Below are 18,175 nucleotides of genomic sequence, written 5' to 3' on the forward strand. Positions count from 1 at the left end.
TCCATTTGCAGCTCATCAGAAAATGAAGCAGTCTATGCCTGCATATGGCAAGACCCAGACAACATCCAGGCATGAACTGATAACTGCCAAGTAACATTCATGCCATGTCAAACAATGATCATCTCTAATGAGAGAGAATTTGATGTTTGACCCTCAAAGGAGGGAGCCACCACCAACATCCTGGAAGTCATTGTAGAGAAGAAACATTACAACATGTGCAGATCAAAAGTTAGTATTCTCTGAGTCACAATCTGATGTGGCAAATCATTTCCAGCATCAACGTGGTACATAGAAACATAGAAAATAGGTGCAGGAGTAGGCCATTCGGCCCTTCGAGCCTGCACCGCCATTCAATATGATCATGGCTGATCATCCAACTCAGTATCCTGTACCTGCCATCTCTCCATACCCCCTGATACCTTTAGCCACAAGGGCCACATCTAATTCCCTCTTAAATATAGCCAATGAACTGGCCTCAACTACCTTCTGTAGTAGAGAATTCCACAGATTCACCACTCTCTGTGTGAAAAATGTTTTTCTCATCTCGGCCCTAAAAGATTTCCCCCTTATCCTTAAATTGTGACCCCTTGTTCTGGACCTCCTCAACATCGGGAGCAATCTTCCTGCATCTAGCCTGTCCAACTCCTTAAGAATTTTGTAAGTTTCTATCAGATCCCCCCTCAATCTTCTAAATTCTAGCGAGTACAAGCCGAGTCTATCCAGTCTTTCTTCATATGAAAGTCCTGACATCCCAGGAATCAGTCTGGTGAACCTTCTCTGTACTCCCTCTAGAAATCAGAAATGTGACAGAAGTCAAGATGCCTTGTGCTATCCAACAACAAAAAAAGCATCCCTAACGCACTGTGACTATCCACAAATGACACTACATTACACCCAGACATCTCCAGCCAGACTAAGAGGCTGTGGAAGAACCAGAAGCAAATGCTTGTGAATGCTCAAGATTTCAGCACCTGCAGTCTCTTGTGTCACCAGAAACAGAATGTGTTTGGTTCAAATTAAGAAACAATAGATATAACAGTGCACTTCTGGCTATAGGTCTAGGTAACCTACATAGGAGCAAATATGCAGTGAGATTATATAGAAGTCCAAAAAACTATTGGGCAGTGAAATTAGAGGATTTTAACTATCCAGCATAATAATACTGTTCAGAGCAGAGAGGGTGAAGAGATTTTTAAGTTGGTAGGAAGGAACTGCAGATGCTGGTTTACACCGAAGATAGACACAAAATGCTGGACAGTGGGATAGGCTGCATCTCGGGAGAGAAAGAATGGGTGACGTTTCGGGTCGAGACCCTTTCTTAAAATATGATTGGGATAACTTTCTAGAGCAGCATGATTTTAGTCCAAGAAAAAAAGGAGACTTTGCTGGATCTGGTTTAGTTTAGTTTAGTTTCATTTTAGAGTGTGGAAACGGGAAAGGAGATCAGTTGTGATTCGGAGCAGATTCAAAGCGCCTGATTTTTCCAATATTTTAAGAACTCTGCATTCTTCCAGTCCTGTCCTCTTGTTGATCTTCTCACCACACACACCTCACTGCTGGTGGCTGTATCTTACAGCTGTCCATTCCCTAAGCTCTGGAATTCTCTCCCATATTTTCTGCACAGGTATCATTATCCTGTTTTAATATCTGTGTCTTGCAATGTGGAAACAGATACAAGCAAAACCACGCAGTCACTATACCCTAAACCCACATTGTCCCCATGTTTCTGGTTAGATTTTTAAGATTTATCAAAAAAGAAACATCTGAAATGGTTACTGCAATTTCTCATTGAATCATAACTCATTAATCCTGTTTGAAGGCATCCAGACATTGCAAACTTTGTTCAATTTGTGGTTTCAGGCATAAATCATTCAATTTCACGTGCTCTTGATAAGAACAAAATGTCAACGGACATTGCACAAATTACTCATCAGACTGTGTTTAGAGATCAAATAAGTGATCCATAAAACTGTTTATCACTTGGAATAATTTACTGGACTGTGAAGATGTGACCGTTAGATGTTGAAAAAAAAGCATCTATTTTTAATATATGGGAAAACGTAGTCATTTGTGTTTGCTTTGCTGAGCTTTTACCTCAGTGCCACTTCCCTGTACTAATCCTCTGTCATATGAATGATGAGTAGAGTCCACCTAATGCGAGTAAAGGGGAAGCTGGGGTTTACATTATGGGGAGATGGGCAGCACAAACACTGATTACGTTAATAGGTGATTTTAACCTAATAATCATGTGGTTTGGAGTCTGGTACGGATGCTGGCAGGCTTGCCGTTACCAGCTAAGTTGGGACGTCATGTTACTGTTGTACAAAATGGTGGTTAGGCTGTGGTTGGAGTATTGCTTGCAGTTTTGGTCATCATATGGTAGGTAGTTCAAATGTTGTCTCATCCGGAGTGATGAAGCCTGAGAGGTGACCTTACAGAGGTTTGTGGCGCCTTCACGTCCATGTTGGTTTTGCTCAGCAAGTGTCGTTTGTTCTTTACTTTCTGTCGTGGGATTTAGTAGAGTCTACAGGTTTATAAAACTTTGAGAGACATAGATAGGGTAGATAGTCACACTGTATTCTCTTTTAAATCCTCCTTCATTCCTTAAACCTCATAGGAAACAGATACTTGCCATCTACGCCTCTCCTAATTTTACTTACTTGATCATGTCACAATCCCTTCCTCTTTCACTCAAGGGAAATCCAACCTACAGTGCCCTCCATAATGTTTGGGACAAAGATCCATCATTTATTTATTTGCCTCTGTACTCCACAATTTCAGATTTGTAATTAAAAAAATAACATATGGTTAAAGTGCACATTGTCAGGTTTTAATAAAGGCCATTTTTATACATTTTGGTAGGAATTGCAGCAGTGTTTATACATAGTCCCTCCATTTCAGGGCACCATGGCCTTTATTAAAATCTGGAGGGCACTGTAGCTTTGATAATTTAAGCAGTTCAAATCTGTTTTGTACTTCCTGTAGTTTAACCACATCCTGTTTATATTGTACTGACACAAACTGCACACAATACTCCAAATGCAGCCTAACCAGTGTTTCTTACAACTATAACATGACATCCCAAAGCTTCGGCTGATAAAGACATCCATGCAAGCATCAATACAAGACTTCAATTTACTTCGGTCTTCTCAATTCTAATTATTGGGTTGAAGTTATGCACTAACTGTTTGTGCACCCTATCTCTCCCACAAAGTAAACTGGCTTCCTCCTTCTTAGGGGTACGTTGCTCATCATTTATACAACAGAGAGGAGATGAAGAGCACTTTCTTACAGCAATAATTTAGTTCAGAGATACAGCATGGAAATAGGCCCTTCAGCCCGCAGAGTTCACATTGACCATCGATCACCTGAACACACGAGTTCTATATTATTCCACTTTTGCATCTCTTCCCTACACATATTAGTTTTTGTTGAAAAACCAGCTGATTCAAGGTGTAACATAATAAATCGGAATTGCAGGTGCTGGTTTCAGTCTGAAGAAGAGTCCTAAGCCGAAACCTCACCTATTCATTTTCTCCAAAGATGCATCCTGACCCGCTGAGGTACTCCAGCATTTTGTGTCAAATTCAAGGTCTTATTAGAAAATAAACAGGTTCTTGTTGGAAAAGGAGCAGATTCAAAGGAATTTTTATGCTTTGAATTGGTTAGAAACCTGTAAAGGAAATAGTTGCAGAATTGTAGAAGAATACAAATTTTCATGAATATTTTTCCAATGTAATGGAGCATATTTGTCCCCAAGAGTCACAAACAACCCCATCCCTGCCCACAAGGCATAATTGCCCTCATGTGTGTTGTCTTTCTGTCCAGAGGAGGAACAAGCACTGTTCCGCCTACATGCATAGGCACAGAAACCCTCTCCACAGATCCAGGCCCAGTCTGGTAGGCTGAGTGAGTTTCGAAAGGTTTGCTTGGCAGAGATTGCAATTTCCTAGGTGTGCATATCTCTGAAGATCTGTCCTGGACACAAGAAAGCCAATCAATCCCTCTACATCCTTAGGAGTTTGAGGAGATTCGGTATGTTGACAAATACTCTCTTGAACTTCTACAAGTGTGTTGAAGAGAGCATATTGACTGATTGCATCACGGCCTGGTTCAGCAACTCTAATGCCCAAGAACAAAGGAAATTACAGAAAGTGGTGAATACTGCCCAGTCAATCATGGGTATTGACCGATCACTATCGAAGGGATCAATAAGGCAGCCAGCATCATCAAGGGCCCACACCACCCTGGCCACACTTTCATTTAATTCCTGCTATTGGGAAGAAGAGATAAGATTCTGAAACTGTGATGTCCATGCTCAGGAACAGCTTCTCAACCTTTCACTTTTTAAAGCTTTTCACTGTACCTCGGTACACGTGACAATAAACTAAACTAAACATCGAACAATGAACTGTCTTGGTAACACCAGGGACTTTGTTTTGTGTTGCATTATATGAGGTTTTTAATGTATTTAACTTTCTTTGATATTATATACTGCGTTTACAAACCTGTTGCGTCGCTACAAATAAGAATTTCATAGTTCCATTTCAGTACATATGACAATAAGCGAGTTCGGTATTCCTACCAAGCATGCCTAGGTCATGGGTCGCTCGTGATAAACATCTCAGCGACTGTGCTGCTGCATGGGTGCAGACCTGCATTTCGTCCGTGGTCGGGGTCAGGCCCGGGTCTCCGGCGCTGCAGGCGCTGTTGAGTTGCTGCTGGGCCATCTCCGTCCCCTCCCGAGTGTCCCGTCCCTGTCCGGGGCGGCCAGGGAATGTCCGTGGGCTGGTGAGAGTTGGATGGAAGTGGCGGCCCAGGCTTGCAGCCAGCGGGGAGAAGAAGCGCTAACTCCAGCTCACCTCTACCTGTCCCACCGGGTTAACCGATAGCCCTGGACTGACGGGACACTGATCCGGAGCAGTGATGTTGGCGCTTCTTCTCCGTGCTGGCTGTGGACCTGGGCCACCGCTGCAGCGGGACGGTGTCCCGTCGGTCCAGGGCGGTCAGTTGGCCCGGCGGGACAGGCAAAGTTGAGCTGGGGTTGGTGCATCTTCTCCGTGCTAGCTGTGGGCCTAGGCCGCTGCTCCCATCTGACTCCCGTCGGTCCGATGTTGCCCCAGACGGGGGCGGCCAGAGACGTCCAGGGCAACATCGGACCAACGGGAGACCCGGGTTCGATCCTGGCTGCGGATGAGGTGCAGGTCTGTGTGCATGCAGCGGCACAGTTGCCGAGAGTGTTTATCGTGAGTGACCTTTGACAAATCCCATGATTCCTTGCGTTTTTCAGAATACCGAACTTGCTTATTAAATACTCTTGACGTTCTGGACTTGATTGCATATCAAGCACCTTCCAGGAGAGGGAGCTGAAGCCACAGTGAACAAGCATCCGAAGGACGTGGTGGAGCGCAGCAGTTGCCTGCAGTGCAGGAAACTTTGCAGCTGCACAGTACAAAATGCAAAACAGGGTGTCTGTAAAGCAGGGGACATCCAGCAAGCGATATCCAACAAATTCAGCACAGGTGACCCCCAAGTTACAGCATTTTGGGTAACGGAAATTCACCCTCACGGATTCGAGCAATCACTTCCAAAAAATACGTACTGAATAATAAAATTGTTATCACAGAATTTATATGTAAATATTTCTTTTATTTTCAATTTGCATTGCTTTACATACGGGAAAACTATCTGACTTGGATTATGGAAAATCGCAACATCAGCCATTTCCTCAAGAATGCATTTACCGCTCCCCATTTCCATAACAAGAAAGTCACCCGTACGTAAAATACTTCAGGTGGAAAGACAATAGTTATGTTCTATTTATTCCTGCTAGCCCATTGAACAGCGCCTCTTCTCCACCATTTTTTCTCAGCCAAAAGACTCTTCCACCCAAGGAGCATCTCAGCTCAACCTAAAAGGGCTCCCAACTGTGAGTGATAAGGAGTTGGGCAGGAGTCCGAGAGGCAGCAACAACATGTAACCAGCAACAGCAGCACTCTGCCATGATCACTGAGCTCAGCGGGCACTGGCAGGGTGTCCAGGAGCCTTTCCTGGTGCCAAACAGCAGGTTCCGTACCATGTTATCAAGACCTGGAGATGTTAAACCACAAACATGCCCCAATACCAATAACACTTCGTCTGGGCTCCAAAGAACAAGAATAAGTGTGCAAAGGGACAGACATGCTCAAAGAACATAGAACATAGAACAGTTCAGCAAAGGAATTGGCCCTTCAACCTTCAATGTCTGCAGAACATGATGCCAAGGTAATCTAATTTCCACTTTGGTTTATTTATTGTCATGTGTACAGAGATACAGTGGGTGGTTGTTCTGCATGACATTCAGTGAAATCTAACCATACATGAGTGCAATAGATTCTCTTCTGGCACAGTACTCAGACAGGCAACTTCCAAGTCTCTAAACAGTGTGATCTTGGGCCAAAGGAGACAAGCAATTTCTTATTCTTTCATTATAAGGGCTGTTGTCCTGGTGGCACTGGATCATTGTCGTAGGGGTCAGCTTGGCCCGGCGTGATGCTGTCAACTCCTTCCACTGCTGCTCCGTGCAGCTGCTGTAGGACCTCCTGCAGCCAACCCCACGACCTGCCACCACCTCAAACGCTCCATTTGGCACCTTCAACAGCCACCCTTCTGCATCTGTGGGCCAAGGTCAACGTGTCCCACTTCTCAAGCTGATTACAAAACTTACGGTGCTTTCCAAGGGCACATGAGATGAGTTTGTTGACTGTTCACAGCAGCTGATTTTCCTTTACACATACCACCTCCGTCATCTTGGAATTCACTCTTGTACCACTATCACCTGTGGAGGCAAGACCAAGACCAAGCCCAAGGCAACACCATTGTCATTATTGCTTGCTCCTAACCAGACACAATGTATAAACGTTTGCAGAATCCAGGGAGTTTTCCAAGTTTAAAACACAAATATTAACAATTCCAGGTCATTGTGTCTCTTTTGGTCTTTTACCAGAAAAATTCCAAACTAGTTCAAGTACCGAATTCTGTGAAAAATCAACTGAAAATGCTGTAAATGTATACTGCAATAAGCAATTGTAGAATAACAAAGAACAGTTCATGTTTCAGGCCAACGATGTTTCATCAAAACTACCCCCACCCCTACTTGTTTCTGTAAGTTTAAGCATCCCGCACTGCTTTTAATTCTGTTGCTCTGCTCTTTCCCATAAAAATAAGATTTGGCACATCTTGACCTTTTGAACTGAGTCACTTGGAGGCTGAAGCTGGTTGATAAAAACTCCAAGCATATTATAACCAGTGGTTTGTAGTTACGACATAACGTTCTAACTCTTATACTCTACGTCCTGATCTCTGAAGGCAAACATGCTATATGCCTTCTTCACCACTCTCATCAACCTGTGTTGCCACTTTCAAATAATTATGTACAGTCTTTCTTTTCATCAACATTTCTTAGAATCCTGCCTTTTACTGTATATGCCCATCCCTATTTAGCTTCTCTAAATGGATCACCTTGAACTGGTGAAGATCATATTCCATCTGCTAATGCTCTGCCCAGCTTGAAGTTCTGGCATCTGATCTATTTCCTCATGCAGCCTTAGATAACTTTCCTCAATATCCACAACTCAACCAATTTATGCGTCATCTGCAAACATAATGATCATACCATCTACATTCACATCTATGTCATTAATATCTATCACAAACAGCAAAGATCCCAGTCCCGATCCCTGAGGTACACTGCTAGCCTCAGCTGCACAATAACAAAAGCTATCCTTCAAACACTACCCTCTGAATCCAATCACCAATTTTTAATCTATTTGCCATGTGCCTCAACCTTCTGCACCAGCCAACTACATGATACCTTGTTAAATGCCTTATTAAAGTCCATATAGATATTGTAGACAATGTCTACTGCCCTTCCCCCATCAATCTCCTTTGTTACTTCCTTAAAAAACTCAATCAAATGATTAAGAAAGGATTTGCTTTGCACAAAGTCATGCTGACTATCCCCGATTAGTTCTTGTCTTTCCAGATGCACCTAAATCGTATCCCTTTGAATTAGCATCATTAATTTTCCTACCACTGGCATCCAAGCCTGTCATTGCCCGGCTTATCTTTGCTGCCCTTCTTAAAGAAAGGAAGAATAGCTATTTTCCAATCCACTAGTTTATGGCTAAAGATGATGCAAAGATCTCCACCAGGACCCCAACAATCCTCTTTGTTTCGCCTAGTAATTGGCATTCCTGGTTAGATAATCTGGTCCTGTGGATTAATCTACCCTTATGCATTCCAAGATAGCTAACACCTCTCTCTACCTTCTTAACACCGACATGTTCCAGACAATGAATATACCCCTTCTTGAACTCATTGCCTTCTTACTCCTAGAAGAATACAAACAAGAAGTATTCAATGAGAATATTTGCTGGTTGCACACATAGATTACTGCTTTGGGAATCTGCAATGATTCTGATATTACTGCTCAGGGAATCCATTCTTCCTCTGGTTATACTACAGTTCATAATGTGTTTATAGAATGACATAGGATTCTTCTTAATCTGCCAAGAATATTTCATGGACTCTTTTTGCCCTCCTAATTGTTTCTTTAAGTACTCTCCTTTAGATCACTGTGCAATTTAAAGCCTGACAAGCAGAATTTCCTGGTTGCTGACCTTGTTGGATTCCTCTCCCTATGCCTTCCCCAGCCATCCAGTGAAAATCAGGGCCTGAATCTGCAGGTGTATTAGAAGAGAATTAGATGGCTTGAGAAAGGAAAATTTGAAAGAGGTTGGTTGAGAGATTTAGATTAAACTAAATGAGAAATGGAAATAGCATAGATTTTCCAGGTTGGTTCTCTTTAATACCTCCTGGGATACTACACCCTGTTTTACTGTTTCCCCATCCGACCAGCCCGTGGCTTGGGTGCAATTCCCAGCATACTTTTAGTTGTGATTGAACTCAGCGATCTGTCCCAAACACAACGCAGTTGCAAGCTGCTTGTACTGAGGCCTGGGCTGGGGCCTTGCAATGTGAGGCAGTAATGTTGCAGCCCCATGTTCCTTTGGGGGTAAGAAAGCAAAACCGTGCTTCTTCTAGAGTTTTTTCAGAAAGTTGCAGGAAATGTTTCAATTCATTCTTAATGTGCGATGTTTTGGTGTTGGCAAAATTCTGTTCTTTTTTACATCAATGGATTGATGGATATGGAAGGGACTGCAGAATGCTGAGATATATATTTCACATCTCGAAGCTTTCTGTATACAGAGAACAAGAGACCGAGTGATTGATGGCAAAGACAGAATGCTAAACAGCACAAACTCTATCGCGGGCAGTAATTCACTGCAAAGTTTAATCTTTCGACAAACACTCATTTCACAAGCAGGAGTAGGCCTGCTCACCTGCTTTACCATTCAATATCATGCTGCTCTAACTGCATCCTGAGAGACCACTCTTTCACACAGAGTGGTGGGTATATGGAACAGGATGCCAGAGGAGGTGCTTGACGCAGATACTATAACAACAATTAAGGGACATTTGGACAGATACATGGTTAGGAAAGGTTTAGAGGAATATGGGTTAAATGCGGCAGCTGGGACTAGCATGGAGCATCTTTCGGCGGCTTGAACACGTTGGGCCAAAGGGCCTGTTAACATGCCGTATGACTCTATGAGTGTAACAGCAGGAGTCCAATCCAAAAAGAGCAAAATTATCCAGAATTAATTGTTCATATTTGTGTCTCCACTGTTAGATCGATTGGGCTCTGAATTGTAAATGTTCGTCCTCCTCTTTCTATGAAGTCAAACAAAGAACTTGCACACGTAGCATTTTTAAGGCACAATGTTCTCTGCAGAGATGCAAATGACCTTAAATAAATTTTGTCTGCTATAATTAGGAAATGAGTAAATGTTCACATAACCTACGGCAGTATGATAATTACTCTGATTGATATTGGCTGAAAGATAGACATTGGGTAGATATTGAAGACAACCTGCTAGAATTCATTGTTGAGATGTTACCATGAGATCCTTTACTTCCATCTGATGGAATTGATCTTGTTCCCAGTCCCAAGGCTTGTCCACGTGCTGTGGACATGTGACATGGCAGGGTGCTGAGATCTCTGGAACTGGAATCTACAAGGTGACTTGGAGGTGAGCACGCAACCAACTGTTGAAGGGCTGATTAAGGCTAGGGTGTTAAGTGAATGATGGGAGGGAGAAGATAGACCCAAACCTGGCATAACTCAGCGGGACAGGCAGCATCTCTGGAGAGAAGGAAAGGGTGAAGTTTCGGGTCGGGACCCTTCTTCAGACTAGTTAGGGATAAGGGAAACAACAGATATGGACGATGATGTAGATAGATAAAGAACAATGAATGAAAGATATGCTAAAAAATCATGATGATAAAGGAAACACAAACAACGATGATATTTCCTTTATCACTCCCACAAAGGTGGAGAACTGATATACTGTATAGTGGAGCTGAGACATTGGTCACTCCAGTGGGATTTCATAGGATAAGGAGTGAGGAGCAGATTATATTACTTATTTCGACACAGGAGCCCATTCAGTCCATCAAGTGCAGGACAGCTCACAGTAGAGCGGTCCTATCAGTCCTAGAGTCTATTTCCTTCCTTCTCTGTACTGTATTCTCTCACATAGGTGACTCCATTCCCAGCTGATCTTTTTGCCACTCAACTACACTGACGGCACTCTGCAGTTGTCAAATAATCTCTCCACATGTGCTTGCAAGAAGAATCTGGAGCACGCTGAGAAAACCAAAATAGTCACAAAGGGGAACATGCAAACTCCACATAGACAGCATCCGGAAGAAGGACTGAGGCCTCTCAGTGGTGCCTCTCCTAAAATTCCTTTGGAGATAGGAAAGGAAAAATGTTGACAAGAAAAGACAACTAAATCATCACTCCCTTATCATTAAATCCCTAAATCATTAAACACAAACAGCCTCAGAGTCTTGTCTCAGTGTCAAACATCTTTATTATTATTAATAATAATACAGAACCAGTACTGTATGAAATTAATTTACAAATCTTCAGGAAAGAAAACACTCGAAGGGATCAGCAGGAACCACACAGGACACAAAGCAAGTGTTTCCCAAAGTTATTATTTACACAGACACAAGAGAATGTACTCAAACATCACAATAAGTCAAAGTCTTATAACAGAATGAAACAGGTCACAGTCTTTGCTTTATTCGTTATGATCTTCCAGAAATCCTCCCCTTGTTGCACTACTCAAATCTCCAAACCAAGGAGATTGTGAGATCTTTCTCCACTGATTATTTTTAAACTAGTAACCTGACAGAAGTCTGTGCTTGGCTTGAAGGGCTGTGCTCAGTGCTCGTGTGTGGGTCAGAGAGTACAGGGATAGTGATGTGCAGTCGATCGAATTCACAAGCTTCATAAGATTCATTCGGCCCATCTATCTCTCCCTCCTAACCCCATTCACCTGCCTCCTTCCCTTAACCTTTGACACCCTTGTTCAAAGTCTTTTACTCAAGAGTTGGTTTTGGCAGCTTGTTTATTGTATATTCCATTTATGGAAATGGAACAAAATCCATTATTTGTTGTGTTGAATATGATTGTTCTGCTCATATCTGTTCAAAAATATTTTCTATTAGTTATTCTACCTCTGTTTGGGAGTCAGATAGTGCTGACTAGAAGTATCTGCATCAGAAAGGCGGATGTATTTTCATCGGGAGATGTCTACACGGTCCATTAAAGCTGAACCAGTTTTAAAACAGAAACTGTAGTACTTTTATTTCCAACAGGCTGCTTGTCATAAGCATGCAGGGTCAATATCTGGGGAGTGGTTGTGGGCTGGTACTGAATAGATAAATGTCATATCCCACAACCAATGATTGTCCCTCCTTATTTATCTGATTACACCAGGTCCAGGTGATATATGATGTAGCGAAACTAGATGAGAATGAGAATATTTCAGAAAAGGGACTAGACTTTGTGGGAGTCTGATTCATATTTTGCTGCTGCTCAGGGGCAGGAGAAAGTGGAGAAATAGTTTCTGGTCATGTACTCCCTCCCATCTTCTCTCTTGGATGCACGAATAACACCATTTGGAGGTATCTTAAATAGCAATTGTTCCTTATGTATGTGCAAGACTAGGGTTCTCTGTGTACAATTAAAACTCTAATAGAACCCTTCCTATCAACCATTATGCCAGCTTGATAGGAAGGGTTGCATTAGAAAGAACAGATCACAATTATAACTATATTTGTGCTTTGCTTGGCTTCTGGGCAAGAGAGTATTAGCTTAAGTAAGTACACAAGGTCTGGAGGTGACCTGATGGCAGTTTCTATTGATGGAGGAATCCAAATTTAAACACCATAATCTCAACATTATAGCTAGATTGGTTAGGATTGAACGGAGGAGATACTTTTTCACAAGAGGGGCGTGAATGTGGTTCACCCTCTTCAAAGAACTAAGAATGCTGGCTCAACTAGAATGGCTAACAGATTGTAAGGTGAGGATACCAGGGATGTAGGACTAAGTCGGTAAAGAACATGGTCCTGATTCGCTGTGATCTAACTGATTGGTAGAATAAGATTGAGGATTTGAAATGTCTACTCCTCTTCCTGTGTTTTACTGGAGGACCTTTTAGGGAAACAAATCCATTGGCTTACCGAGTCTGCACTGACCATCAAACACCCACCTACATTCATTCCAATCCCAATCCTTTGCACTCTCCGCACATTCCATCAATTAGCCCCACAGATTCTCCCCCTATCACCCACACACTAGGGGCCATTAATGGCTAATTAGTCTGCCAACCCGCACAGGTTTGGGATGTGGGAAGAAATCCGAGCACCTGCTGTCATAGAGACAAGGTGCAAATTCCACATGGATGACATGAGAGCTCATTACCGCAGTTACCTGGTTTACTGGAGCTGTGAGGCAGTGACTCTACCAGCTGTGCCTGGGTGCAGCCCCATTAGACAGATATTTTTGTGACCATGAAGATACTGGACTATTATAAATCCCCGTGCAGTTAACTAATGCCAAGCTCTTTGTTTTTGCTTCATTTTCCTCAAACATCTCTGTTTACCAATAAAAGTGTTGGAGACAAGGCAAGTCTGTTGGATTTTCGATTGGTTTGAAAGGCTGTGCTCAGGATTAGGTGACCAACACAGGCATGTGATTGAACTTCCAGAGTCACATCCAAGCAAAACTAACATCCCAGGCCTCCTTGAATGGATTTGCCAATTTAACAACAAGGAAATAATGACTTAAGTCTTGTATCAAGGATACAAGGGAGCTGTGCAATAGTGTTCAAACACTGTGTAAATTAATGTACAAAACCCATTTCACATCTGAACAATTATGTAAGCACAGCACAGAGAACAAGCTTTCATTAGTCTAGGCAAGCAAGAGTACCAATACTTTTTTATCAGTTTGAATAAGGGTCTCGACCCAAAACGTCACCTATTCCTTCGCTCCGTAGTGGCTGCCTCACCCGCTGAGTATTTTTGTCTACCTTTGATTTTTCCAGCATCTGCAGTTCTTTCTTAAACAATGTTTTTTTCACATAGTTCTCTATCTAATGTAATGAAAGGATCTCCATCTAGTCAACAGTTACTCACAACTCAAATTTTTCCACATACCAAATATTCCACGTAAAAAACGGAAGTGGGACTGAAGCGTTTTATACAAGGGCACATCTCGAAAATCTCACCAGCTCACAAGGTGAGATGGGAGGTGGAGGGTGCAAGAGGAGAGGAAGAGAGGAAGAAATCGCCACAAGCTGAAACAAGCACTTCAAATCTAAACATAAAACATGATGAACTCAAAGGAGGCACGATTGAACAGTACTCTACATTCAAACATGCACAAAACATGTGTTCTGACCCACACCCTTTCCTTCTGAATGGAGTCACCCGACTGGTGACTACGCTTAAGAACAGATTGTGCTAAGACACGCATCAACCTTATTCCCAGGAACCATCCCATTTTACAGATGGAAATTACAGGTTAATTTGTTTGAAAACAACCTTAAAGTGAAACTACTTTAAAAAGTCTCAACTAAGCTGCCGTATTTTTAGTGACCTCTCTGTGCACCTTATTGTTAAACGTTTGCTGTCCTTGGCCGTGCTGTGAAATAAACCTGCTATCGAGGAAAAGACATGCCACATACTGTGACAGACACTGTTGACCAATATTATTGGAAATATCTCCGACTGTGACAAGCCGCCGCCATAAGTGACTGCTGTGTGTTAGCCTCAGGAGCCCTGGGGTTGGGGAATGGGGAGAGGAGTTTGTTACCCAGATCTAGCAGTAGCACTGGTCTCTTTCCCTCCTTTCCCCTTATCCCCGGCTGTTTGGCCCTTTACCAAATCCTCCCTTCCCTTCATGGCCCTTGCCGTGCTTCAAGATATTGCACAATCTATGCCCCTTTTCAGAATATCCAGCTCTGACACATTTCACATTCCCGGGGCTATCCCTCATGGAGAGCTGATATTACATTGGCGATAGACCTTTGGCAAATGGTCCTTCAGTCAAGTACAGGGCAGGGCAGTTTTTGGGCTGCTCATCATTGGGTGAGGATCACTAAGGGGAGGAGAAGTTAAATGCAAGACTCAAGCGTGACTCTCGGTCTCAGGTTGCACCCTTCCAATGCTTGGGGAACAATTTTTTTCCTCAGTCTATGGCAAGTTGCTGGTGGCAATGACTGAGATCTGGGATCTCCTGAGTGAAGCTATAGCCACGTCACATTGAACCTTTTATCCCCTGGGTAATTCTGAGTCACAGTTAGGTCAGGTGAGGCCACACTTGGAGTGCAATTCTGGATGCCACGCTGTAGGGAGAATGTGATTGCCTTGGGGAGAGTGCAGAGATGTTGCCTGGATTGCAGCATTTCAGTTATAAAGGGAGATTGGATCGGCCATATTTGTTTTCTCTGTAGTGGAGGTCTCTGAGGGGTGGCCCAACAGAATGGCTCAAAATGATGAGAGGGGATAGATGGGATAAAGAATAAAAATCTTTTCCCAAGGTGGGGATGCCTAAAACAAGAGAACAAAGGTTTAATATGACAGGTAGGAGCGTTGAGGGAATCTGAGTGAGACAATTTTTCAGAGAGTGGTTGGAATCTGAAATGAGCTACTTGAGAAAAGCTATGGAAGCAGGTACTCTCACAAATTTAAACACCTGGATAAGCACATAAATCATCAAGACACTGGCCTAATGCAGGTAATTGGGATTAGCATACATGGGTACAATGGTCAACACAGATATGGTGGACTGAAGGGTTTGTTTCTGTGTTGCATTGCTCTATGAGTGTTGCAGTGTCAAGGCAAACTTGTCCATTGAGTTGCAGCCAGTAAAATACATGAATATCACTCAAAAAAGGAGCTAATCAGCTGTAAATAGCCAAATGGTCTCCACCTCACCACAGTTAATGAAGATTTACCTGCAGTCCATGGATGAGATGCTTTTGAAAGGATTCGTTTATGTGTGTCAATCTCAGGTTTGTCTGCCATATGAAATAATCCATCGTGGTCTGGGGGCATTGCATCTTTGGGAGAAAATCTTGGCTATGCCAGTGGGCCCAGGTTCTAAAACTGCATGCAAGAGAATTAAGTGATGACAACAGGGCTCCACAACGCCTCTATTCCCTTGAATACAAAAGGCTAAGGGACAATCTAACTCAGATTTTTTAAGGGTTTAAATTAGATCTGTTGAAAAGAAAGTTTCCTCCAGTGGAGGCAATAAGAACAAAGAAGAGCACAATGAGGTCATCTAGGAATGAATGATGTTGAAAGCGCTCAAAGCCTAGTGGAAACAGAATTCTCTCTGCCAAAAGCATTATCACTGAGATTATTATTTAGTTAGGTTAAGGGATATAGAACCAAGATGGATAAATGTAGGTGAGACGCAGGTTGAGCACTGTCTAGCTGTTGAGTAGAATAGGCTTGAGAGGACAATGCCTTTCCTGTTTTTATGCCTCTTTTTGTTCCTATGCTATGTTATCTCCCTCCCTGATGCCAGAATGCCTTTATCAATTGTCAATGGTGGGTCATCCAAGTTCTCATTACCCATAGGTCATAAGTATTTCCTTCAATGATTATGCTTCCAGCAGTGCAGAGGATAGTGCAGCTGCTTAGAGGACCAAGTGCGATCGGGACTGTAGTGTGGAGTATGGCCATTTGATCCGTGACCACGTACATTTCCCATGGTTGCTCCGGTTTCCTCCGATGTCTTAAAGATGTGCAGGTAGGTTAAGTGGCCAGTGTAAATTACTCCTGGTATGCAGGAAGGTGGATACTAAGAGAATTTTAGGTGTGGAGGGCGGATAGTGGGCACGTGAGAGAGAGTTGGTTACAGATAAATAAAATGGGGTATGGGATTGCTTTGTAAGCTGTCAAAGACTTGAGGACCTGCATGCCGTGAGAAACCATGAACATTGCTGTGTGACTAATTATTCCCCTCTTCCTAACTAGGGGAGACGACGACAATGACAAACTATGGGCAATTTGATGCATACTCCCTCCTATACTGGCAGCTTGGTTGATAGCACGGACAGCATATCACAGTGGGGGCTTTCATCTCTGGCCAACACTACCAAACAGTACCTAGCTAAACAACAAGAACAAAATCCAGCGGCTTTTGATTAATTTGAAAATGAAAAAAAAAACCTGCATTTAAATAGAATCATTTATGGCCTGCAAGATACCTTTAAGTCCTTACAGTCAATTACAAATATGATAAAATGTACTTGTATTGCAAGAAAGGGGGCAGTCAATTTGGGCTTAGCAAGGTCCTCCAGATAGCAGTGAGATAAATGGCCATCTTATCTATTGAATGAAATTGGTGAGGGCTAAACATAGATTAGGAACTTAAGGTGACCTTTGCCCTAGACATCTCAGGATCTGTCTCATCCTCACTTGCCTGGGTGGGCAGGCTATTAGTTTGTCATCTAATTTGAAATAACAGCACCTTGAACAACGCAGCACTCCCTCAGTGCTGCATCAGAAATGGCAGACTAGGTTACGGTCTCTTGATATCAGTGACGTTGTCGTTTGTTGCAATAGCTCTGAACACATGGAGGTGGAGATGTTACTCGAAGGGGAAAAAAAACAAGACAGTTAAAAACATTTTTTTTTTTTTTTGTAAAGCATTACATTCTTTCTTCACACCAACTTTTGAAAATGTCCCCAGTATCTTACAAACTGAGAACATATGTTAATGGAAAAAAAACTCCACAGGGAACGGGAATAAAATTTACAACTATGATACAAGTGGGATGTCGGTCCTCCCAAACACAGTCGAGATCCAAGGAAGGAGGTGACAGAGTTGTCAGAAAGAGGCAGTGCACACACCGAAGCCCAGGGTGATTAGTCAGCACACTGTCCAGAGGATCCCCGAATTGTGCCTTGTTGAGTGGAGTCGGTGAAAACTGCAGCTGCCTCTTCACTTCTTATCTTGTCTGTCGTCTGGTTCCCCTGTCATCAGATATTCACTGCAACTGCAACAAAGACCATGACAGTCAGTGAATAGAAGTTCTGCGTGTAATGTGGTGAGAGATAGAGCACATTGAAGATAACGTTACATCTTTTTCATTGCTGTGTGAGAGACCCAGGCAGAAGTTGTGATCTAAAATGCTGTTAATCCTATTCTTAGTTACAGAATAATTGATTTGTATATTGAAGAAACGTAATGATTATCAAGTCCCCATCTATACCAATTCCACTTAGTAGCAATTGGCTCACAGCCTTCTACGCTTTGGTGATTCAAATTCAGAATAGGATTAGCGTAAATGGGTGCTTGGTGATCAGCACAGGCTCAGTGGGCTGAATGGCCTGTTTCTGTGCTATATGACTCTGCCCAGAATATCCCTCCCATGGCTAGATGTACAGAAAGGTTCACCTAACTGAGACGTGATCCATCTCAGGTTTTATATGCTCCTTTCAAAATCTCTATCCTCTTTTTATTTTCTTTCTCTGGATACAATGGCCAGGTTTGCATTCCCCTTTTTCACTGCTTGCTGTAACTTCTTTTGTACTTCAGCCATCCATGTACAAGGAATCCTAAATCTCTTTGGGTATCCAGTGTTCTTATCTTGTAATCATCAGGAAAGCACACTTTCTGTTCTTTTCAGTGGACATCGCACTCGGCCCGCGATGAATTGCAATTGCACGGTTAATTAACCTTCTTGTCCTTTGG

The 18,175-nt window shown here is 42.7% G+C and overlaps 1 protein-coding gene across 5 annotated transcripts in view; it reads right to left on the reverse strand.

Moving 5' to 3' along the window:
* Positions 1–10,961: 10,961 nt before the first annotated feature.
* LOC116982681 (RNA-binding Raly-like protein) overlaps positions 10,962–18,175 on the reverse strand; it is a 730,325-nt gene continuing 723,111 nt past the window's right edge. For all 5 annotated transcript variants that reach the window (XM_033036033.1, XM_033036031.1, XM_033036034.1 and 2 more), the window contains one exon: positions 10,962–17,477. In XM_033036033.1, coding sequence (XP_032891924.1) covers positions 17,469–17,477 — 9 coding nt within the window. In that variant the 3' untranslated portion in view covers positions 10,962–17,468. The remainder of the gene's footprint in view (positions 17,478–18,175) is intronic.

The sequence above is a fragment of the Amblyraja radiata genome, chromosome 17, assembly GCF_010909765.2.
Source record: "Amblyraja radiata isolate CabotCenter1 chromosome 17, sAmbRad1.1.pri, whole genome shotgun sequence".
In the NCBI taxonomy this organism is placed as follows: domain Eukaryota; kingdom Metazoa; phylum Chordata; class Chondrichthyes; order Rajiformes; family Rajidae; genus Amblyraja; species Amblyraja radiata.